Below are 24,116 nucleotides of genomic sequence, written 5' to 3'. Positions count from 1 at the left end.
CTCTGTAACCTTGGGGTGACAGGGGACCCTTTCCTCTTCACCCCACACTACTTTCTGCAGGGTACTTTCAGCCTCCTCGCTCTGCCCCTCTCACAGTCTGCAGAGTTTTCTCCCAGGCGCCCCCAGAAGCAGGGATGAGGAGGGGCCGGCACGCACCGCAGGAGTAGGAGGTACAGCATGACGCCCCCAGGCGGCCCGCAAGCAACACCTGGTCCTGGCGGCAGCTGGGGACCAGCGCCGGCTCACACTGATCAGGGTCACACTCTGGGGACAGGGCAGAACGTGTAAGTGCTGACAACAGAGCCTTCTAGGCCACAAGTGGGCCCTGCCCCGGACCTGCCCAATCTCAGGCCAAGACCCAGTCCCCAAAGCCCAGCCCGCCCCTTCCAGGCCGGCCCTCTCTCCACCCTGGTCCTCTCACCGCAGCTGTAGCCAGGGCAGCAGGAGTCCTCCTGGAAGTGGGTGAGGAGCCGGTGGCCTGGGCGGCAGGTGGGGGCAAGGCCCTCGCAGAGAGTCTGGTTACACACTGGCCCAGGGGCCACAGGGCCTGTCACCTGGAGGCCAGCGTCCTGCTGCTCACTGCTCTCCAGCACTCCCCCTGCCTGGACACCTGAGGGGCTAGCATCCCTCCTCCCGAACCCCTCAGACCCACGTGCTGACAGGAACTGAGGTTCCCACAGAAGTTCCATCCAGAGGTGCCAGCTGCTACTCTAAGCAGCATGGACGTCATCCGTACCCAAGGTGGGTCCTGTGAGTGGCCTCACGTCACAGAGAACCCGAGGGGATGCCACCCCTGTCAAGTGCTTTACGTGACCTTCAAGGTAGAAACTGCCTAGGGTCCTGGCCCCGAGCCCGTGTTCAGCGTGAGCCTCTCCTCCTGCCCCCTGGGCCTGCTCACCCACACCCTCCACTTCACTGTCTCCAGGATGCCTTGATTTCCCCAGGCCTCATCCCAGTTGTCTGGGTTGACCAGCAGGCAGGGCTGGAGCCCGGTGACTGTCTTACAGCTAACAGCTAGGGAAGTGAGGGAGTCACTCACCACAGACAGACCCTAGGCAGCAGGGGTCCTCCGTGGGCTGGAGCAAGACCACCTCCCCAAAACGTGGGCAGCTCTCAGGCCGGGGACCAGGGCAGTCCCGGTGCACAGGGACAATGGTGTCTGGGGCTTGGCACCGGTGTTGGCAGCAGCCGCTGAGGGAGCTGTTCCAGGTCTCCCCCAAGGCGCGGGGCACCCCCGCACTGTCGGTACAGGCTGCAGCGGGGACAGGTTAGGGATGGAAGGGACTGAGGAAGGAGGGCAGGACCCAGATTGCCTCAGGCTAGGATTCTCCCCCCCCCCCCCCCCCCCCCCCCCCCCCGCCTCTGGAGACAGCGACGCCTGAGCAGACCTGGAAGGACACGGAGCAGCAGGAAGCAAAGGTGGTTCTGGGGGGCCAGGCTTGGAGGCCCCACCTGGGGAGGGGCACCTACCACACTTGTCCTCGGGGATGCAGAGTGCAGAGTGGCGCCGGTGCAAGATGGTGCCCTCGGAGCACACGCAGCCCTCTGCCAGCGCTTGGCACTGCTCCGGGTCCAGCGGGCCCAGCAGTCCATCCTGACATGTCTCAGGGGGCTCACAGACCGCCACACAGGCCTGGTAGGTGGAGTCGCTGGAGCACAGGAAGGCTGCAGGGCACAGCCGCTGTCAGGCCTGGCGCGGCGCTCCCCGCTGGGGCGGCAGGGGCAGGGAGGGCCGAGGAGGGGCCCCGGGCACTCTTCTCCCTTCAGCAGGGCTCAGCACGGGACCGTCCTTCTTTGGGATGGGACTCGTAACAGGATAGCCCACAGCCCAAATGCTGCTGACTGGCTGTTTTGCAAGTAAAGTTTCATTGGAACACAGCCACACCCATTCTCCTGTGTGTTTTGTTTGGTCTCACTCTGTAGTCCAGGCTGGCCCCAAACTCATGACAATCCCCCTGCTTCAGCCTCCCAAGTGCTGGGGTTACAGGCGTGAGCCACCACATCCAGCTCACATGTGTATTGTCTGTGGCTATTTTCATACTACAAGGGTAGGACTGAGTTTTGGGGACAGGCTGTATGGCTTGCAAAGCCTCAGATATTTACTATCCGGCCCTTTAGGAAGCTTGGCAACCCTTGGTTCGAGATCAGTGTTTTCCAGCTTTCTTGACTGTGCAAAGTCGACTGTGGTCCAACACACACAAGCATGTAAAAGAGCAGCCCTCAAGCCTATTGCAAAGGAATCCTTTGAGCCCTTTGAGAGATCACAGGTGGGACCCCATCCCACACCAAGGGAAGCTCTGATGGAGCCAAAGCACTAACGCTGTCCAAGTTCCTATGTGACAGGCTGTGAATTAGGATGGCTGATACTGGACCACAGAGATGGCTCAGCAGTTAAGGCACTTGCCTGCAAAGCCTAAGGACCCTAGTTTGATTTCCCAGTACCCATGTAAAGCCATATGCACAAAGTGGCACATGTGTCTGGAGTTGGTTTGCAGTGGCTAGAGGCCCTGTAATGCCATTTTCTCTCTTTCTCTCTCTCTCTTCCCCTCTTCTCTCACTCTTTCTTAAATAAGTAGAATTAAATTAAATAAAAAGAATGGCTGATATCAAAACAAGAGCTGCCTCCATGTAGTCAGTACACACTACTGTTTTCTTTCAAGCTTTTTCCAGCTCTTGCATGTGCGTGTGTGTGTGTGTGTGTGTGGTGTGTGTCTATGGTGTGTGTGTGCGTGTGTGTGCAGGCTGTAGGTTAACATTGAGTGTCTTCTTCGATTGTTTTCCACTTAATTTTTTGAGACCAAGCTTTCCGCTGACCCAAATCTCACCAATTCGGCCTCAAGTCTGGCCTCTCCAGTGCTAGGGTCGCAGGCATGCACTGCCCTGCCCTTCCTGGATTTCACGTGAGTCCTGGAGATCCAACCTCAGGCTCTACTTGCGTGATAAGCACTTAACTACCGAGCCATCTCTCCAGACCTTCACTAGTATTTTCTACTGTTACATTTTTAAAATATTGATGCTACCCTCGCCAAAATGGCTTCATATTCTCGCCCTCATGATCCACAGTTTGAAAAACACTTTTGTATGACTTTTCTCTTTCCTTCTTTCAGCCGTTACAGTACAGGTATGGTTGTCCTGTGAGCTGTCCCCAGCCTTTCTGGAAACCAAAGTGCCCTTGTTCAGGCCATGTGTGACTACTTAGGAAAACCTAATAGGGTGAGAGTGAGGAGGGGCAATCTCACTTCTATCCTCAGGAAGCAGAAAAAGACTCCAAAGAAGAGAAAGATGAGCAGAAGTTAAGCAAAGGGAACAAATTCTACTGACCAGTGATCGTGGGACCCACAGATGCCAGGCCGCCCACGCCACTACCTGCTAGCGTCTCAGCACCTCTAGGAGAGAACCATCATGGCCGTGCCCAATTTATAAAGGACTCTAAGAAATCAAGCAGTGCATTTAAATAAGGTCATTGCTTATTGCTCATTAATATAAATGTAATAAAACTATTTGTGCATTGATTAATCTAAATATATATTGCATGTAATATAAAATTTAAGAGCAAATAAAATATTTGTAAAGTTATAAGCAATGAGTGAACTAACCTTGGGAAAGCATGACTTGAACTTCTATCTGGGGCCTTTCACACTAACAGGGGACAGGCACGCGGTACCAGAGGAGGAGATGCCCGGCCCTGACGACACTCACGGCAGTAGTCGGAGCGACGCCACTCGATGCACACGTGGAACTTGAGGCACATCGCCACGTACGCGGTCAGGGCCACGCAAGGCTGCTGCACGTACTGGGTGTCCTGGATCCACAGCTCACAGAATGACTCCGGGGAGACCTGAGGAAATGCATCACGCCCCTCAGGGACCATCTCTGCCCAGAGGCACATCATGCCGCTCCCGTTGGTTGATGCCCTCCTCGCCAGCCCAGGAGGTCTTCCCACGGTGGACCCGACTGGCACCTACAAAGCGGTGGCAGGCACTGAAGGTGAGGTTGGACACCATGCGGAGGCAGGGCGAGCAGTCGGCCGTGGCACAGCTGTCTGGGCGGAAGCGGGCCTGGCCCTCTGAGGTCAAGGAGCTGGCTATCTGCCAGCTATCCAGAAAGGGAGCAGGGTCCCGAGCCTCCCCGATAACAGAGCCATCCTTCAGGGTGAGGTCATTGGCCGCATCGCCATCACAGATACCTGAGAAGGGCAGATGATCCCAACACCCCCCACATCACCAACGCGTCAGGTCCTCAGCATTCACTCGTCACAAGGCTGAAGCTCTACCACCATCCTCCACGTTAGAGATGTGGAGATGGGGCACTGTGAAGCTAGGAGGCCTGCTGTGTGGGAAAGGCTCTGTCCTTAGTGAATGTCCACCAAAATATTTAGGGATAAAAGGATATAATGTCTTGAACTTACTTTCAAATGGCTCAGAAATGCACACATACCTATTCACAGATACATGCTACATATTACATATGTATTCATTATGTGTGCAGAGAGAGAGAGAGAGAGAGAGAGAGAGAGAGAGAGAGAGAGAGGCGAGTGGAGCAATATGGGAACAACTGCTAAGTCTGGGTGAAAGGTAATGAGAGCCTCTTATTCTACTTTTTCAACTTCTACACCTGATGTATCAAAATAAAATGTTACCCCAAAAGAATCTGCTTTAATATAGATTATTCTAACTACCTACAACACTTATTTCCTCTTTTTCTGGGACCAGTCAAGTTATTCCCAGCCTCCGGCGCCCCAAGTGTAACCATGGGGCGAAGTGCCAGCCAAAGGAGTGGAGCAAAGACGAAGGACTGCTTCCAGCTTTGGCCCCCAGAAACCTCACAACCATCTGCTCTAATGGATTGGGAAGGTTGGACTATAAACACTGCAGAGTCAAAAGATGGGAGGAGTCGGGGCTCTGAATTATCACCAGTTATGCGAAGATCTATGCATGCAGTAAATGCACTTCTTGCCAGGCACGGTGGCATACACCTTTAATCCCAGCACTCAGGAGGCACACTGCCATGAGTTCAAGGCCAGCCTGGGACTGCAGGGCGAGTTACAGGTGAGCCTGGGCTAGATTGAGACCCTGCCTCAAAACAACAACAAAAATCCAGACGTATACTTCTCATATTCTGAGGCCCTGACATGGATGTAAGGATGCGGTTTCTCTGGTACGATTTCTCGCGTGGCCCTGCGCTTCCCACACAGCGAAGCCGCGCTCTGGGCTCAGACACGCTTTCCTCCTGCGCTTTTGCTGACGCTGTTCCTCCTGCCCAGAGTGCTTGCTTAGATGTCCTTCCTCCAAGGGCTCCTCGCGTGCACTCTTCCACGCCTCCCCACTTCTGTGTGATTGCTGCTGGTCGGCATGTGTGACTTTTGCAAAAGGCTTTAGCTGAGGGCCAAGACTCATTTCCCTGTTTTTTTTTTTTTTTTTTGAGGCAGGTCTCACTCTGGTCCTGGCTGACCTGGAATTCACTATGTAGTCTCAGGGTGGCCTTGAACTCACGGATCCTCCTCCCTCTACCTCCCGAGCGCTGGGATTAAAGGTGTGCGCCACCACAACTCGCCCTCATTTCCCTTTAGATCCTCCTCAACCTTGGTGTTGCCTAGCAGGATATAGAGCATATGAAATGTTAGTTCTGGTAAATAGTATGGCTTCTGTTCTGACATCTCCAGCCATCACCCCTGTGAACAGAAAGCATGATTTGAGGGAAAACTCTGATTTTATTATCAGTCCTAATAGCTACATTTTGGGTCTAGGTTTTGGGTCACTAAGAGGTGTCCCAAAGGTGTCTTAGGGAGGACCTAGCCTGCCAAACTTCTTTAGTCATCCCTAAGATGAAGAGTAGGGAGCATGATGGAGAAAGGGGAGAAGAGGGTGGAAATGGAGGTGACTGGGTGAAGGTGGCAGTAGTGATGGTGGTTATAATAATGGCAGTGGTGGCATATGAAAGCAAAGATGTTTGTCAATAAGAAAGGAAACTCCTGGGCTGGAGAGATGGCTTAGCAGTTAAGGCGCTTGCCTGTGAAGCCTAAGAACTCACGTTTGAATCTCCAGGTCGCATGAAGCCAGACACAGTAAGGCAAGCACACAATGTTGCACACATGCCACAAGGGGGCGCACGTGTCTAGAGTTTATTCACAGGGGATGAAGGCCCTGGTGGGCCCCCTCTCTCTCTCTCTCTCTTTCTTTCTCTCTCTCTCCGTCCCTCTCCCTCAAAATAAATGATAAAAAAGAATTGAAAAATAATGGAAACTCCCTAAGACAGGATTCTGTCTGGTACTTATTATTTGATTTTTATTTATTTATTTATTTGACAGAGAAAGAGGGAGACAGAGAGAGAGAGCGAAAACGGGCGTGCCAGGACTTCCAGCCACTGCAAATGAACTCCAGACGCGTGCGCCCCCTTGTGCATCTGGCTAATGTGGGTCCTGGAGAATCGAACCTGGGTCCTTTGGCTTTGCAGGCAAATGCCTTAACTGACAAGCCATCCCTCCAGGCCCCTGGTACTTATTAAATATGTGTGGCACAAAGGGAAGAATGACCGTAGGGCTATAGGGACGGCTGACATGGGAGAGTGCAAGATTAAAGGGCGGCTCAAAAGCAGAGGCACAAGGCGAGTGGACACAGTGGTGCAGACGAGGGAGAGAGGGAAAGAGAGAGCAGGATCCCACGTCACCCAGCGTCACAATCACAGCAGTCTGACATGAAAGGTCCCTGCACCCAGGTCCCTCCTGTAACCCTTCTTCTAAGCCAAATATGCCCAGCCCCGTAGAGCTTGCAATGACGCTATGTCTGAGAAGCCCTGGTTGTTGTGTTCTGACAGCTCTTCCCTGCGTCCCTAAGCAGCCACTTGACCTCTCCAAGCCACGGCTCTACTCTGGGGCTCAGTGGAGAGACAATGGGCCACCGCTCGGGGCTATTGTGTGGGTGAGCACAGACGAAGGGCCAAGCACACGCAGACAGGAAGGATTATCTGGCATTAGGAGGCTGTCAGAGAGGTTTACAGACAAACCTGGCTGAAGGGACAACTGGCCACCTCAGAGCCCTGCACAAGCTCCCTGACATCAGCTTCACCCCGGAGCGCAGGAAGCTAAGCCTCCCTGCGCTGGCGGCTCGGCAGCTCCCAGCAGCACCCGGGCCCTGCCCCAGCGGGGGGCCCGCCCAGAGCCAGACACAGACCAGAGGAGGACTCCCCTCGCCCTGGGCCCCACCTCACCACACAGGCCTCGGCCCTGGGCCTTGCTGGCTTTGCTGGTCTCCAGGATCATGAGTCCCGAGCTGTGGAGCCACTGGATCTGGATGCGTGAGGGCGTTCGGACTATGTACATGTGGCCCGTGTCCTCAACTTGGAAGCCATACCTGCTCACAGGAGGCCGGGCAGCCTGCGAGTCCACAGTCACCTTAAGGAAGAAGGCGTTCAGCGTGAGCTCAGCTCTCCATCCTTCTACCCAGTCACCTACCCACCCGCCAGCCCAGCTTTATTCATCTGTCTATCTATTCATCATCTGAGAAACATTTATTAGGCACCTTCTATGTGCTAAGCTGTTTCCAGCACATGCATCCAAGGTACAGTGCAAGACAGCATGAGAAATTCTGAACATATCTTTACCAGCAAAGACTGATAAACCAGAGACAGGCTGCATCTCACTGTCCGCCCAAACTCAGGTTCTGAGCCCTTCTTTTTCTTTCCTGGCTTTGCTCAGGTCATTTCTTCTGGAAGGTTTTTCCCAAACCCCAGCCTTGGAGTTTAGGCATCTTTCTTTGGGGTCAGCTCATCTCTCGGCTGACCACTGAGGAGGAATTCGTCTCTCCTCTAGTCAATACCCTTGGGGGACTGTGCACTCCTTAAGGGGAGAATCTGCTTCTCGGTGTCCTCAGCACCTGCCTTTGGATTTGGCATCACCTGTGGGCTCACTAAGTATTAAAAAGGTCATCAGAGCCCATTCTCACAAATGTTAAATTCAAGGCTATCCCCTTTACTATATACTAACTACATTCAAGTTGGTGTAATGTGGTTTAAAATGAGGGAGCGAGAAAGAAAGAGACAGACAGAGAGGATGGGTGTGTCAGGTTCTCCAGCCACTGCAAACAAATTTGAGATGCATGTGCCACCCTGTGTATTTGGCTTACATGGGTAATGGGGACTTGAGCGTGGGTCCTTAGGCTTTGCAAGCACCTTAAGTGCTAAACTATCTCTCCAGCCCAAGATTATAGAATATTTGTTATAATTTGACGTCCTGTCATCACAAATGCACTCCCTTCTTAAGTCTTCCTCCCTGAAATTAAGATGGACACAACCATTCTAATTAAAATAAATTAGGGGGAGGGTGTCCAGGATATCACTGTGTAGCTAACGCTGTCCTCAAACATGCAGTGATCCTCCAAGTGTTGGTATTACAGTTGAGTGAGTGTCGGGATTACATTGTGAGTGAGTGTCGGGATTACAGGTGAGTGAGTGTCTGGATTACAGGAGAGCGAGTGCCGGAATTACAGGAGAGTGAGTGTCAGGATTACAGGCGGGTGAGTGCCGGGATTACAGGTGAGTGAGTGCCGGGATTACAGGAGAGTGAGTGTCAGGATTACAGTTGAGTGAGTGTCGGGATTACAGGTGAGTGAGTGTCGGGATTACAGGTGAGTGAGTGTCGGGATTACAGGTGAGTGAGTGTCGGGATTACAGGTGAGTGAGTGCCGGGATTACAGGAGAGTGAGTGCCGGGATTACAGGTGAGTGAGTGTCTGGATTACAGGAGAGTGAGTGTTGGGATTACAGGAGAGTGAGTGTCGGGATTACAGGAGAGTGAGTGTCTGGATTACAGGAGAGTGAGTGTCGGATTACAGGCGGGTGAGTGTCGGGATTACAGGTGAGTGAGTGTCGGGATTACAGGTGAGTGAGTGTCGGGATTACAGGTGAGTGAGTGCCGGGATTACAGGAGAGTGAGTGCCGGGATTACAGGTGAGTGAGTGTCTGGATTACAGGAGAGTGAGTGTTGGGATTACAGGAGAGTGAGTGTCGGGATTACAGGAGAGTGAGTGTCTGGATTACAGGAGAGTGAGTGCCGGAATTACAGGCGAGTGAGTGCCGGGATTACAGGCGAGTGAGTGTCGGGATTACAGGTGAGTGAGTGTCGGGATTACAGGAGAGTGAGTGCCGGGATTACAGGAGAGTGAGTGCCGGGATTACAGGCGAGTGAGGGTCGGGATTACAGGCGAGTGAGTGTCGGGATTACAGGAGAGTGAGTGCCGGGATTACAGGCGAGTGAGTGTCTGGATTACAGGCGAGTGAGTGTCTGGATTACAGGAGAGTGAGTGTCTGGATTACAGGAGAGTGAGTGTCTGGATTACAGGTGAGTGAGTGCCGGGATTACAGGCGAGTGAGTGCCGGGATTACAGGCGAGTGAGTGCCGGGATTACAGGCGAGTGAGTGTCGGGATTACAGGTGAGTGAGTGTCAGGATTACAGGAGAGTGAGTGCCGGGATTACAGGTGAGTGAGTGTCGGGATTACAGATGGGTGAGTGTCTGGATTACAGGAGAGTGAGTGCCGGGATTACAGGAGAGTGAGTGCCGGGATTACAGGAGAGTGAGTGTCAGGATTACAGGAGAGTGAGTGCCGGGATTACAGGAGAGTGAGTGTCAGGATTACAGGTGAGTGAGTGCCGGGATTACAGGAGAGTGAGTGCCGGGATTACAGGAGAGTGAGTGCCGGGATTACAGGAGAGTGAGTGTCAGGATTACAGGAGAGTGAGTGCCGGGATTACAGGAGAGTGAGTGTCTGGATTACAGGAGAGTGAGTGTCTGGATTACAGGAGAGTGAGTGTCGGGATTACAGGTGAGTGAGTGTCGGGATTACAGGAGAGTGAGTGTCTGGATTACAGGAGAGTGAGTGTCTGGATTACAGGAGAGTGAGTGTCGGGATTACAGGAGAGTGAGTGTCTGGATTACAGGTGAGTGAGTGTCTGGATTACAGGTGAGTGAGTGTCGGGATTACAGATGGGTGAGTGCCGGGATTACAGTTGAGTGAGTGTCAGGATTACAGGTGAGTGAGTGTCAGGATTACAGGTGAGTGAGTGTCTGGATTACAGGCGAGTGAGTGTCGGGATTACAGGAGAGTGAGTGCCGGGATTACAGGAGAGTGAGTGCCGGGATTACAGGAGAGTGAGTGCCGGGATTACAGTTGAGTGAGTGTCAGGATTACAGGTGAGTGAGTGTCGGGATTACAGGAGAGTGAGTGCCGGGATTACAGTTGAGTGAGTGTCAGGATTACAGGTGAGTGAGTGTCTGGATTACAGGAGAGTGAGTGCCGGGATTACAGGAGAGTGAGTGTCGGGATTACAGGCGAGTGAGTGTCGGGATTACAGGAGAGTGAGTGTCAGGATTACAGTTGAGTGAGTGTCTGGATTACAGGAGAGTGAGTGTCGGGATTACAGGAGAGTGAGTGCCGGGATTACAGTTGAGTGAGTGTCAGGATTACAGGTGAGTGAGTGTCTGGATTACAGGCGAGTGAGTGTCGGGATTACAGGCGAGTGAGTGTCGGGTTTACAGGAGAGTGAGTGCCGGGATTACAGGAGAGTGAGTGTCGGGATTACAGGAGAGTGAGTGTCGGGATTACAGGAGAGTGAGTGTCTGGATTACAGGAGAGTGAGTGTCTGGATTACAGGAGAGTGAGTGTCTGGATTACAGGTGAGTGAGTGTCGGGATTACAGATGGGTGAGTGCCGGGATTACAGTTGAGTGAGTGTCAGGATTACAGGTGAGTGAGTGTCAGGATTACAGGTGAGTGAGTGTCGGGATTACAGATGGGTGAGTGCCGGGATTACAGTTGAGTGAGTGTCAGGATTACAGGTGAGTGAGTGTCAGGATTACAGGTGAGTGAGTGTCTGGATTACAGGCGAGTGAGTGTCGGGATTACAGGAGAGTGAGTGCCGGGATTACAGTTGAGTGAGTGTCTGGATTACAGGAGAGTGAGTGCCGGGATTACAGGTGAGTGAGTGCCTGGATTACAGGAGAGTGAGTGCCGGAATTACAGGAGAGTGAGTGTCGGGATTACAGGAGAGTGAGTGTCTGGATTACAGGAGAGTGAGTGTCTGGATTACAGGAGAGTGAGTGTCTGGATTACAGGTGAGTGAGTGTCGGGATTACAGATGGGTGAGTGCCGGGATTACAGTTGAGTGAGTGTCAGGATTACAGGTGAGTGAGTGTCAGGATTACAGGTGAGTGAGTGTCTGGATTACAGGCGAGTGAGTGTCGGGATTACAGGAGAGTGAGTGCCGGGATTACAGTTGAGTGAGTGTCTGGATTACAGGAGAGTGAGTGTCGGGATTACAGGAGAGTGAGTGCCGGGATTACAGTTGAGTGAGTGTCAGGATTACAGGTGAGTGAGTGTCTGGATTACAGGCGAGTGAGTGTCGGGATTACAGGCGAGTGAGTGTCGGGATTACAGGAGAGTGAGTGCCGGGATTACAGGAGAGTGAGTGCCGGGATTACAGGAGAGTGAGTGTCGGGATTACAGGAGAGTGAGTGTCGGGATTACAGGAGAGTGAGTGCCGGGATTACAGGTGAGTGAGTGTCTGGATACAGGAGAGTGAGTGTCGGGATTACAGGAGAGTGAGTGCCGGGATTACAGGAGAGTGAGTGCCGGGATTACAGGAGAGTGAGTGCCGGGATTACAGGTGAGTGAGTGTCTGGATTACAGGAGAGTGAGTGCCGGGATTACAGGAGAGTGAGTGCCGGGATTACAGGAGAGTGAGTGCCGGGATTACAGGAGAGTGAGTGTCGGATTACAGGTGAGTGAGTGCCGGATTACAGGAGAGTGAGTGCCGGGATTACAGGCGGGTCAGTGCCGGGATTACAGGTGAGTGAGTGTCTGGATTACAGGAGAGTGAGTGCCGGGATTACAGGAGAGTGAGTGCCGGGATTACAGGAGAGTGAGTGCCGGATTACAGGTGAGTGAGTGCCGGGATTACAGGAGAGTGAGTGCCGGGATTACAGGAGAGTGAGTGCCGGGATTACAGGAGAGTGATTGCCGGGATTACAGGTGAGTGAGTGCCGGATTACAGGAGAGTGAGTGCCGGGATTACAGGAGAGTGAGTGTCGGATTACAGGTGAGTGAGTGCCGGATTACAGGTGAGTGAGTGCCGGGATTACAGGCGGGTCAGTGCCGGGATTACAGGTGAGTGAGTGTCTGGATTACAGGAGAGTGAGTGCCGGGATTACAGGAGAGTGAGTGCCGGGATTACAGGAGAGTGAGTGCCGGGATTACAGGAGAGTGAGTGTCTGGATTACAGGTGAGTGAGTGTCAGGATTACAGGAGAGTGAGTGCCGGATTACAGGTGAGTGAGTGCCGGGATTACAGGAGAGTGAGTGCCGGGATTACAGGAGAGTGAGTGCCGGGATTACAGGTGAGTGAGTGCCGGATTACAGGAGAGTGAGTGCCGGGATTACAGGAGAGTGAGTGCCGGATTACAGGTGAGTGAGTGCCGGATTACAGGAGAGTGAGTGCCGGGATTACAGGTGAGTGAGTGCCGGATTACAGGAGAGTGAGTGCCGGGATTACAGGCGGGTCAGTGCCGGGATTACAGGTGAGTGAGTGTCTGGATTACAGGAGAGTGAGTGCCGGGATTACAGGAGAGTGAGTGCCGGGATTACAGGAGAGTGAGTGCCGGGATTACAGGTGAGTGAGTGTCTGGATTACAGGAGAGTGAGTGCCGGGATTACAGGAGAGTGAGTGCCGGGATTACAGTTGAGTGAGTGTCGGGATTACAGGCGGGTGAGTACCGGGATTACAGGTGAGTGAGTGCCGGGATTACAGGAGAGTGAGTGTCGGGATTACAGGCGAGTGAGTGTCGGGATCACAGTGAGTGAGTGTTGGGATTACAGGAGAGTGAGTGCCGGGATTACAGTTGAGTGAGTGTCAGGATTAAAGGAGAGTGAGTGTCGGGATTACAGGTGAGTGAGTGCCGGGATTACAGGCGAGTGAGTGTCGGGATTACAGTTGAGTGAGTGTCGGATTACAGGCGAGTGAGTGTCGGGATTACAGGCGAGTGAGTGTCAGGATTAAAGGAGAGTGAGTGTCGGGATTACAGGCAAGTGAGTGCCGGGATTACAGGCGAGTGAGTGCCGGGATACAGGCGAGTGAGTGTCGGGATTACAGGAGAGTGAGTGCCGGGATTACAGGCGGGTGAGTGTCGGGATTACAGGCGAGTGAGTGTCGGGATTACAGGAGAGTGAGTGCCGGGATGACAGGCGAGTGAGTGTCGGGATTACAGGCGAGTGAGTGTCGGGATTACAGGCGAGTGAGTGTCGGGATCACAGTGAGTGAGTGTTGGGATTACAGGAGAGTGAGTGCCGGGATTACAGGCGGGTGAGGGTCGGGATTACAGTTGAGTGAGTGTCGGGATTAAAGGAGAGTGAGTGTCGGGATTACAGGTGAGTGAGTGTCGGGATTACAGGCGAGTGAGTGTCGGGATTACAGTTGAGTGAGGGTCGGATTACAGGTGAGTGAGTGTCGGGATCACAGGCGAGTGAGTGTCAGGATTTCAGGCGAGTGAGTGTCGGGATTACAGGCGAGTGAATGCCGGGATTACAGGCGAGTGAGTGCCGGGATTACAGGCGAGTGAGTGTCGGGATTACAGGAGAGTGAGTGTCGGGATTACAGGAGAGTGAGTGTCAGGATTACAGGAGAGTGAGTGCCGGGATGACAGGTGAGTGAGTGTCGGGATTACAGGCGAGTGAGTGTCGGGATTACAGGAGAGTGAGTGTCGGGATTTCAGGCGAGTGAGTGCCGGGATTACAGGCGAGTGAGTGTCGGGATTACAGGTGGGTGAGTGTCGGGATTACAGTTGAGTGAGTGTCGGGATTACAGGCGAGTGAGTGCCGAGATGACAGGCGAGTGAGTGTCGGATTACAGGCGAGTGAGTGTCAGATTACAGGCGAGTGAGGGTCGGATTACAGGCGAGTGAGTGTCGGGATTACAGGCGAGTGAGGGTCGGGATTACAGGTGGGTGAGTGTCGGGATTACAGGCGGGTGTGTGTCGGGATTACAGGTGAGTGAGTGTCAAGGTTACAGGTGGGTGAGTGCTGGGATTACCGTTGTGTGTGGCTATACCTGGCCCTAATTTTACACTGTTACAAGTTGGCCTCACCTGTCCTTAGATCACAGTGGAGTCTCAAGGATCTCCACTCCTGGACACCCTGCCCCTCCTTCCGTGTCTGCTGACCTGCCCTGGAAGTTACCTCTTCCATGAACTTACTCTCCTGCCGAAGCGGTCTATAGTCACTTGATGGGATAGATGTGTCACATTCAGGATCACCAGACAAAATGGGGGCCAGTTCAGGTGTCCCTGTAGAGAACGGAGCCACATAAGTCTAGTACCCTGTGTCAAATTTCCCGCCAAGTGAGTGAGTTTGGAAAGTGTGAGCATGCTTGCAAGCCCAGGCAGGTGGTGCCCAGAATCCAACCAGACTTTCCACAAGTCCATGGGAGAGAGGGAGGAATGAGTGAGCTGCTTCCTTTCACTCAGCCCACGGGGTAGTCCTAGTAGGTGATCCCCTCTATCCTGGCTGGCACCTGAAACCACAAGGCACAGCCTTGGAGTGGCCTCCCAGCTTCTCTGCGCTTTAGTGCCAGCCAACAGAAGCCTGAAAAGCTGAGAACACTGCAACCCCAGAAAGGGCCAGGAGGTGGCGCACTCTGCTCCACTTTTCCCCCATGTCACCTGGTCTGCAATGGGAGGGCCCATTCCGAGATTCTCCTGGGAGACAGAGGGGACTGCCATGGGACTCCCTCACTTATCCAAGTTTCTGGTACCCGTGAGCCCAGCTCATTGCACAATCTCGCCCTCTGAGCCTAGTTCAGGTCCCAGGGCCTGGGGGGCAGGAAGCAAGGGGCAGTCACCAGGTTGGCACTTTTGCAGTCAAGGGCGTGGACTGTGATCATTTCCCCCAGGCTCTGGCTGAGGATGTAGATGGCTTCCCTGTACAGGGCTGTGTGCCTGCCATCGAAGGTCACGAAGCTCAGGTCAGGGAAGATGGAACACCGGCCTGGGGACAGAGCACAGGGATAAGAAGCGATGGACTCCGAGGCCAAGGCCCCCTAGAAAAATGGGCGAGTGTCTCCAAGGCCCTGGGGTTCGGAGGGTTCCTCGGATCAAGATCAGAACTCACAGTAGCAGGAAGTCTGCCAGGTCAAGAGTCACTGAGATGGCGGTGGGGGAAGAGGCTACAATGTTGGGGGCGGGGGATGTACAGATCAGGGGCCGAGGGCATGCCGGGGCAGGTGACAGGGGACGCAGAGGCTCTGGCTGACCCCACGACTCACAGGCACACTCCCAGAGAGGGCAGCAGCGGTCCCCACCCGCCCTCACAGCGAGGCCCAGCACCCCGCAGCGGGGCGGCGTGACGCCCTGAGGGCAGTGCTGGGACTGGTTCACGCGGGTCAGCTGGCCATCCAGACAGATGTGGCGGACACAGTCCTGCTCGGCCACGGGCTGCAGCACAGACAGGAGGGCCAGTGTGAGCGCCTGCCCTGGGCCTGGGGCCCTCCTCCACATCCCAAGCCAGAGGGCAGGTTCTAGCAGGGCATGTGGCCTTGGGGTAAGATGAGGAGTGAGGTCCTTACCCATGGCCTGCCAAGGCATTCACCTGGGTGTGAGACTGGGACACAGGGACAGATTCCCCGAGACTACCGTCACATGGCCTATGCTGAGCAGCCTGAGTACACGGTCTGAGGACACACTGCTTGTGTTCACAGACACTCAAGCAGCTGCACGCACACGTGTGCAAATCTCCTTACCCACACTTCCCTCTATGTTTCACACAAAGGTGGCTCACACCGCCCCCTCCACACACACAGCCACCCGCTTTCTCTAACACGGAAACACAATTTGCACACGCAGTCATTTTACAGTACCTAACCACACACGTGTGCCCACTAGCACACCATCTCCATCACACCATCCCAACGAGCAGGGTGGGACCTGCCACAGCTTTGGGGGGCCAGAGGAGCTCAGGGAGTTTCTGAGGTACCAGGAATTTGGGAGACAGGGATGAAGACGGAGAGTCCACATCCACCTCGTCGAGGGACAGGGACTACAGCAGCCCCAGCAACGAGTGAGCGGTGGTGTCCACCCAGCGACACGAGGGCCACAGGTGTCGAAGGACCTGACCAGTCACTCACCACGCAGGCAGCAGATGTGGTCGCCTGACCAGCGGTGGCCAAGGCCTCCGCTGCCCCCTGTCCGATGCCCTGAGCTGGGGCTGAGCGCCCCGACTGCTGGGTGGTGGTCTCGCTCACTGGCTGCGCTGGGGGCTGGGCCCCTGCTGAGGTCCCGGGGGACTCCACCAGCTGAGGCGGCAGAGCCGGTGAGCCCTCTTGGGAGGCTGTCCTGGCTGGCACGTGGCTTGAGGCGTAGGATGTGGGCACTGGTGGCATTGTACCAGCTTGGAGTCCCTCAGCTTCGGTCACCAAAGAGACAACAGTATGGCTCCCAGTGGGCGTGCGCTCTGGGGACCCACTCTGAGCCGCGCCGTAGATGAAGGTGGGCAGGGACACCTGCTTGGATAAGATGGCCATCTTCTGCGTGGTGCTCCATCGTGGGGAAACAGACCCAGCGGGGGCTACTCCTGCAGTCCCGGCCACAGCTTCAGAGGCTGGCGGCGTGGATCTCAGGAGGAGGCTCGTTAGTTGGGGGACTGTGTGGCTGGGAGGGTGCACTTGGGCCACCACAGCCGGGGAAAGCGGCCCAGCGGGGCTGAGTGTGGCTGCAGGTGGGGTGGTGGCCGTTGCAAGAGACGCGGCCTGAGGCCGATGTTGTAGAGGGCTGGTAGAGCCTTTGGGACCCGGCGTAGCCACAGGGGCAGATGTGCCCACCTTGGCCAGGGGCAAGCTGGACTCAGGAGGCAGGCCAGAGAGGAGCTGCGATGGCCGCGTTGACCCCAGAGAAACTAAGGCCGCGGTCCCCAGCCCATGACCACCTGTGGATGGGCTGGCGGGAGCCGGGGCCCCTGGCGGCTCGCCTGGAATCCTAGAGGCTGCGCTGGTGTGTTGGGCTGGGAAGAGCAAGGCATTGGGGTCTGGGCTTGGATGTGGGGACCCTGACAGTCCCACAAGCTGGCTGTGCCCAGGTTCACCCTTCCCTGTAGGTAGCAACACCTCCGTATCCTTGGCGACAAAGGGACTGGCAGGGACCTGTTGGGCTGTGGTCACCATGGCCGGCGGTCTGCTGGGACTTGAAACCCTCTGAGCCTGGGTGGGCTGGGGCATCCCTGTCTTGTTTGTGACTTTAGTTACTGTGGGTGTCACCAAAGCTGTGTGTGATCCCGGGGGGGTGGGGGGCTTGGAGGTCACTCCAGGGGAAGCCATTGTCCCAGAGGAGGAACTTGCTGGCAAAAATGGGCGCTGGGGGGTTGTTCTGACAGGCAAGGAGCCATGGCCTGGAACTGTCACTGCTTTGGTCATGAGTGGGAAGCGAGGTGCATAGGGTGACCGAGAGGAGACTGTGGTGTTGGGGCTCCCTGCCAAGGTCGTGGTCACCTTTGCTGTCTCTGTGGCACCTGATGCCGTGCTGGGTGTGGGCGTCTGCAGCGAAAGGGGGAGGGACGAGGACTTTGCGAGGCGGGAAGTGGCCAGGAGGTTGGTGGTCACTTTCTGGCTGACGGGGCTCTCTGTGTGGAGGACAGGGAAGTTAGATGCTGTGAGCCCCAGTGGAAGCTGCAGGGTGGGCCGGGTGCGGCCTGGAGACGGCTCTGGCCCCGCCGTGACGGCCACTGGTGCGTTCAAGGCCAAGGTGAACGGGGCTGCTGGGGCGAGGGCTGGCCCGTGGGTGAGGGCTGGGAGGGATTCCTGTGGACGTTGTGGCTGTTGGTCACTGGGCAAGGGAAGCACTTGACCAGGTGCCAAGGTCTCTTTACCAAGGGTCTCTGCGGGAACCAAAGGTGTTGGTTCCACACCTGGGCAGACAAGAGAAGAGAAGGGGGGCGGGGGTTACTGTCCCTGGCCATCATCACTGGGCAGAGCTGAGGGCTGGAGCTGGTGGACTGAAACCTTAAGTGACAGTTCAAGAGCAGCTTCTGATGGCCAGGCAGCCAGGGTCCCTTGTCTGCTGAGGCTGGATAGCTTTAGAGAAGTCAGCAGGTCTGGATTTAGCCTTAGATCACAAATCCCAAGCCCACAGCCGAGAGACCCTGGCCTAGGTTTCACTGCCCCATCGACTCGACAAGCCAGCCCTAGCTCCACATGGTGCCTAATTTCTCCTCTGAAATGGGTGAGTGGTCTACATGAGGCCACTGCCGGCTCTGAGGCCCTCTGCTGGTTCAGCATTTCGGGGACCTGAGGTTCTGGGCGTGACTGCTCAGTGACACCTGGGAGCTGGGGAGCCTGAGGGGGAGATGAAGTACGAACCACTTACAGTCCTCCAAGTAGACACATCTCTGCGTGACCTCATCCAGGAGCTTGGGAGCAGGGCAGACGGGGACACAGCCTTCTACCCTGAGGACAGTGTAGGAGGCGAATTAGCGACCTAAGACAAGGTGTTGGCCACTGTAGTGGTTTGAGTCAGGTGTCCCCCATAAACTTAGGTATTCTGAATGCTAGGTTCCCAGTTGATGGAGATTTGAAAATTAACGCCTCCTGGAGGAAGCATATTTTGGGGGGTGTGCTTATGGGTGTTATAGCCAGTGTCCCCTTGCCAGTGTTTGGCTCACTGTCCTGTTGTTATTGTCCACCTTATGTTGGCCAGGGGGTGATGTCCACCCTCTACTCATGCCATCATTTTCCCTGCCATCATGGAGCTTCCCCTCGAGCCTGTAAGCCAAAACAAACTTCTTGGATGGGTGATTTCTACCAGCAATGCAAACCTGACTGCAGCAGCCCTCCTCTTTAACTTGACTAGAACACACGCCTCGTCCTGCCTCATGGTGTGTGCGTGTGCGTGTGTGTGTGTGTGCATGTGTGTGCGTGCGTGTGTGTGTGTGTTTACCAAGTACACTCTTGCGTGACCCTCCATAGAAACCCACCTCACACATACGCAGGTCTGGTCCTGAGCATACGGGCACAGGCTCACATACCCTCCATCTGAGCTTGGATGCCAAGGCATGTTCACATGCACACATACATATACATCCACAGATGCCCACAAGCGTCAGTGGGCACACCCTTGGGCACACACACACAAAGTGCATACATGCACTCACACATGTGCATGTGCACTGCTGAGGACAGCCACAAATACTTCTACATACAAATATACACCAGGCTCAGCTATACATACACAGTGCACTGATACGTGCAAATGCATACGTACGTACCTATATGTGTGTATTTATATGTATATATGGAATTTATATATGGAACACATATATTGTGACCTGAATGTGAAATGCACCAGCCCCACTTCCTGTCTGCTCCCTGCTTCCTGACTGCAGATATCATGTGACCAGCCGTGTCCTGCTGCTAAGTCTTCCCCATCAAGATGGGCTGCCTTTTCTTAAACCATCGCCCAAAACATAGCCTCCCTTCCTTAGTTGCTTTTATCAAGCGTTTTGTCATAGCAGTGAGAAAATGACACAAAGCCGATTCCCCTGCTCCACGCGTCCCTGTGCTCACAACACAGGAAGCACTACGTACAGGCACGTGAGCACACACGCCTCTAGTGTGCGCTGGTGTGCACACCCACAGACTTCGTACAAGCCCACGTAGAAGAGTATGACTCCACACAGATGCAGACGGGTGCACACACACGGACTCCACACCCACAGCCCCCTGGCCCTCACCTGGGCACATCCTGGCAGGTGGCTGCCCGCGGGTCCCGGCAGGTTTGGAAGCAAGGGCTGGCACAGGCATCATAGCGCCACTCACAGATGGGGTAAGCAGCCCTTGAGGGTTCGGCATCTAGAAAGGCAGCCGCACCAAGTCTCTGGGCTGAGAGACCCCACACCAGAGCCCACAGGTAAACCCTGCCCAGGCTGCCTCCCCGCCCCACAGTGGACATATTATGGGAAAAGAGTAAAAAACAAGTAGAGGGTATGATGGTCTCCAAGGCGGCTGGAGTCCAGGCCTGAGGGTCTCGGGGGCAGGAAGCTGTGAACCTTCCTCATAGCCCTTAGCGAGGAGTGCTCAGGCAGCTGGACTCGGGGACCACGGAGCAGGCTGGGAGCTTTGCATGTTCTCTGAAGCCTGTCCCATTGTCCAGGGTTTTGGTGCCAGGATTTTCCTACATGCACCCCAGGAAGCAGCCACCTTGCCCTGCCATTAACATGGTGGAAGGGGGCTCCCCCTTGAGTGTGAGGTAACCATTGGCGGGCCCTTCCTCTTTGAGCCCAAGGCTCTCTTGGGTGTCTGGCCCTGTTTGGATGGACAAGGGAGGCACTCTTCTTACGCCACCCCATGGCTGTACAAGCTGTGACCGAGGTCACCTCTCCCCTCGACAAAGGCCATGCGTAACCAGCCTGTGGCAGTAGGCAGGACCCGGGAAACCGGCTGGGCCCTAACCTACCCTGCCGCAGCTAGCTGGACTGCCAATGTGGAGGATCGGCTGGGAGGGCAAGGGTCTGTCTCTTGGGGACACGTGGAGGGGACGTGGGGAGAGCATGGGAAGAGCCACAGTGTGTGGCAGAGGCTAAGGGCGATGGAAGAACAGATACCCACCCAGCAGGTGGAAGAGCGTGCCCCTCCGGAATGCCTCCGTGTGCTCGTACAGCCTCAGGGACAGCCCGAGACCGAACACAAAAAGGAAGAAGCCAGGCTTTGTCAGAGGCTCCAGGGCCACCAGGCCTTCCCTCCAGGTCCCCCGGTGGAGCAGGAAGGAGGCGTGACGATGGAAAGCTTCATCGCCCTGCCACTTAGCCAGCTCCACGGACCCGTTGGCTGTGACGTGGAGGAAGAAGTTGGGTCTGTCCGCTGCCTCCAGAGACACCACGTCGGGATCTGCACAGATCACAAGGGTTAGGGCGGTGGGCACAGGGGATCCAGACTTCAGGGTGGGCAGCATGCTGGCATGTGTCTGCATGCCATGTGGCTGAGGAGGTGCACTCCCTGAGACTAGCTGGGCTCTGCTCCTCCACAGCTGCCCCAGCTCCCTCCTCCCTTTGCCTGTGGGGGCCCTCTGTTCGCCCCATCTGTGGGGGAGGAGGGTGGAGGCTCACAGATGCCCCCAACTGCTGAGCCTCGGAAAGTGGCCAAACTGTCTTCTTCCATCCTGTCTTCCCTCCCGCCCCTCTGCCCGTCTCCCATTCTTCCAAGCCTTGCTTTGCCTGTCCCGTCCCTGGAGCCCTCAGGGAGTAAAGCAGGGGTCGGCTGTCCTGAAGGGCTCGTGTTTTGCTGGACATGTGGAACAAGCGGGGCTTAGCAGGTTACCAGCTCCAGTATTCCTATGGCCTTTCCTATGCCTCATTTCTTCCCATCTTTCCCTATGCCTTGACGCCCTAAGCAAGGGACCCCTCCTCTGAAGACGCCCAGGTCCCACTTGGGAGCACTGTCAGGTGTCCTGGGTACATACAGGGTCAGGAGTGTCTGGGTCCTCTTTGCACTTGTGAGGCCAGGCCTGACATGGGGCCGGTGCTGTGTTCTGCAAGGCCAGGTGACGGAGGAGCTCTGCTCAGTGCGTCCATAAAAGCCACTGGGAGTCAGGCACTCCCGGTCCCTACCTTACTCACTGCACTAAACACTGAATGGAGCTCAGAAAGTTCTCACTAAACACAAGGTAAGCCTGAGAGGTTGTGGCTGTGGTTGTAGCTTCTGACCCAGGAGTCTGGGGGCCAGAAATCCCCGAGAAGCGCCCTCCTGGGAGCTGGGGACTCCGATCCTCCTGTGGTGGAGTTCCGGCTGCAGGATTGCGCCTGACCTCCTACTGCGTCCCGGCTCACACCACTAGGCGCATCACCCAGCACTAAGGACCTCGGCTCCCCCAGCCTGCCACGTGCCCTGCCCTCTCCCAGCCCTGTCATGGCTCCCTGGGGACCTGAGAATGCAAGTTCTGACTCCTGAGCGTGGCTCCCAAGTCCCTTCCTCTCCTTCTCCTGCATGGGGGAGTGTTGCTCGCTTGCCTCAAGCAGCCTCTCCCGCTACCCCTGCTGAGCTAGGGCTTCCTCCCCATGGAATGCCTTGCACCGTCATGCTGGTCTTCCCTTGAGACTGAAAATGCTGTGGGCAGGGACTGTGTCGCATGTCTTTGATTCCCATGCTCAGCTCCTGGCATGGAATTAGGGCCCAGTGGAAGGGAGGGAGGAAAGGAGAGAAGTGGAGGATGGAAGAAGAAAAGAGGGAGAGAGGGAAAGTGCAGAAAGGATAGAGAGAGGGACGGAGGGTGGATAGGGAAAGGAGGGAAGAAGAGGAATTCCAGAGGGAGGAGGAGAAGGAAGAGGGAGGGAAGGAGACAAGGAGACCATGGTGAGGTAGGAAGGGAGGTGGGAAGAGAGAGAGAAAAGAAGGAAGAAAGAAAGGGAGGAAGGGGGAGCCATTTCTGGAACAGGGGTGGAGGGACAAGGGCATCTCTGGGCCTTGGCTTCCCTCGTAATGTGTCTCTTGAAGAAAGACAGCATCCTCTTCTTCACAGAGACTAAGAAACTTACTAGAAGCCATCTCAGGAAAGGGGCACCTGTCAGGACCCCCATTCCTTCAATTAGGACTTTAGCAACCTCCACTCCTTCCACACTTCTCTCTCCCCGGAGGGCGGGACCGCAGCCAGGCTTGCCCTTACCATGGGCCTTGGCCTTGTGCAGAGCAGCTGTTAGCAGGAAGCTCACAATGTCCCCTGGTGCCACGTCCTCGACCTTCACAAGGGCTACGTCATTGCCCACCTTCTTCACGGCCACAAGGGCACCACCGGCCGCCACACTGGACAACTGGTAGGGACCCTTACCTAGAGCTAGAGAGAAGAGTCCAGTCATGAGCCTACTTCCCAGCCCACCCGTTCCTCCCATTAAAGGTGGGAAGGGGGTGCCAGAGAGGAGCGCTCGGCATCTCAGGCCCTAGGGCTTCATGTCCACGAGATGGAAGGGACAGAAACCCCAGGCTGACAGCTCCTGGAGGAAACTGAGCTTCCCACTATGCCTGAATTATTGCATAAGAAGCCTGCCCCGGGGAGGGGTGCATCTAGGCCCCCAGGGGTCTTTCCATCCTGCTAGTCCTGAGATGGTACCATTATAGCCACCACTCTGGGTGTGCCCTGGGAGAAGACATTGTGAAGGTTCTCTGCCCACTTTGGCTGAAGAATGATGTGGGGGGGGGGGGGTCATGTTGGTGTCTATCTATTTATTTCAAGTGCACGTTACATTCGTGTTTTGGGGGACTCTTGTTGGAGTTGTGTGTTTAGTAATTGAAAGGGACACAGGTGTCCCAGATAATTGCAACAGCTTTATATCTTCCTGCGTCTGATGTGTCCCCAGCTGAGACACTCCCCAGACACTCTCCCTGCTGGAACTCTTAAGTGGCTCCCCTCAGATAGAAGCGAAGGAACCCAGCTTGAAAGGCCAGCTTGGAGACCCTTCGCTTCCAGACCCCTGCTGTCCCCCCACCCTCACTGGCTGTCGTCACACTGAGTAGCCCCCCACTTTCCTTAGAAGAATCATGATCCTGTCCGAACTTGCTTCCGCCATGCTGTTCCACCCCCTCAGAGAAGTCCCCGTTTTGTGCCTGGCAGACACCTACTCACTCTCTGGGAGCCAGCTCCAATGGCAGCTCCTTGGGCGGCTCTCCCCGCACCCTCCCCCGCTCCACGCGAGTGTGGCGCCTGCTCCTCCGTGCAGCAGATGTGTGCTGCTCACAGCTCTGCGCATGGATCTGAGCGGGGGCTCCTCACCTGTGTCCCCGACTAGATGGCAGACAGGCACTGCCATGCTGGCAAATGGTCAACACCTAGCTCTCAAAAACATAAAACCCAGCCGGGCGTGGTGGTGCACACCTTGAATCCCAGCACTGGGGAGGCAGAGGCAAGAGGATCACTGTGAGTTCTGGGCCAACCTGAGACTCCGTAGTGAATTCCAGGTCAGTCTGAGCCAGAGTGAGACCCTACCTCGAAAAACAAAAATAAAATAAAATAAAAGCCAATAGGCAGTGCTTGCTGATCTCCAGGGTGTAGTGGTCAGTTTCAATGGTGCAGAATTAGGAGAGCACAAGGGGGGGTCGCGTAGCAGTGAA

At 55.4% G+C, this 24,116-nt stretch overlaps 1 protein-coding gene across 1 annotated transcript in view; it reads right to left on the bottom strand.

The window, feature by feature from the left end:
- Nucleotides 1-24,116, bottom strand: part of Otog (otogelin) — an 81,699-nt gene that overhangs the window by 7,936 nt on the left and 49,647 nt on the right. The window contains exons 32-46 of the mRNA XM_045146332.1: nucleotides 22,678-22,845; nucleotides 20,628-20,906; nucleotides 19,754-19,871; nucleotides 18,391-18,470; nucleotides 16,161-17,932; nucleotides 15,303-15,471; nucleotides 14,880-15,025; nucleotides 14,236-14,325; nucleotides 7,207-7,390; nucleotides 3,966-4,186; nucleotides 3,700-3,838; nucleotides 1,471-1,665; nucleotides 1,040-1,252; nucleotides 422-526; nucleotides 157-264 (exon numbers count right to left, since the gene is read on the bottom strand). Of these exons, the coding sequence (XP_045002267.1) occupies nucleotides 157-264; nucleotides 422-526; nucleotides 1,040-1,252; nucleotides 1,471-1,665; nucleotides 3,700-3,838; nucleotides 3,966-4,186; nucleotides 7,207-7,390; nucleotides 14,236-14,325; nucleotides 14,880-15,025; nucleotides 15,303-15,471; nucleotides 16,161-17,932; nucleotides 18,391-18,470; nucleotides 19,754-19,871; nucleotides 20,628-20,906; nucleotides 22,678-22,845 (3,987 nt within the window). The remainder of the gene's footprint in view (nucleotides 1-156; nucleotides 265-421; nucleotides 527-1,039; nucleotides 1,253-1,470; nucleotides 1,666-3,699; nucleotides 3,839-3,965; nucleotides 4,187-7,206; nucleotides 7,391-14,235; nucleotides 14,326-14,879; nucleotides 15,026-15,302; nucleotides 15,472-16,160; nucleotides 17,933-18,390; nucleotides 18,471-19,753; nucleotides 19,872-20,627; nucleotides 20,907-22,677; nucleotides 22,846-24,116) is intronic.

The sequence above is a fragment of the Jaculus jaculus genome, chromosome 3 (assembly GCF_020740685.1).
Source record: "Jaculus jaculus isolate mJacJac1 chromosome 3, mJacJac1.mat.Y.cur, whole genome shotgun sequence".
NCBI lineage: Eukaryota > Metazoa > Chordata > Mammalia > Rodentia > Dipodidae > Jaculus > Jaculus jaculus.
The sequence above is the reverse complement of the archived record's forward strand: the minus strand, read 5'-3'. Positions and strand labels throughout refer to the sequence as shown.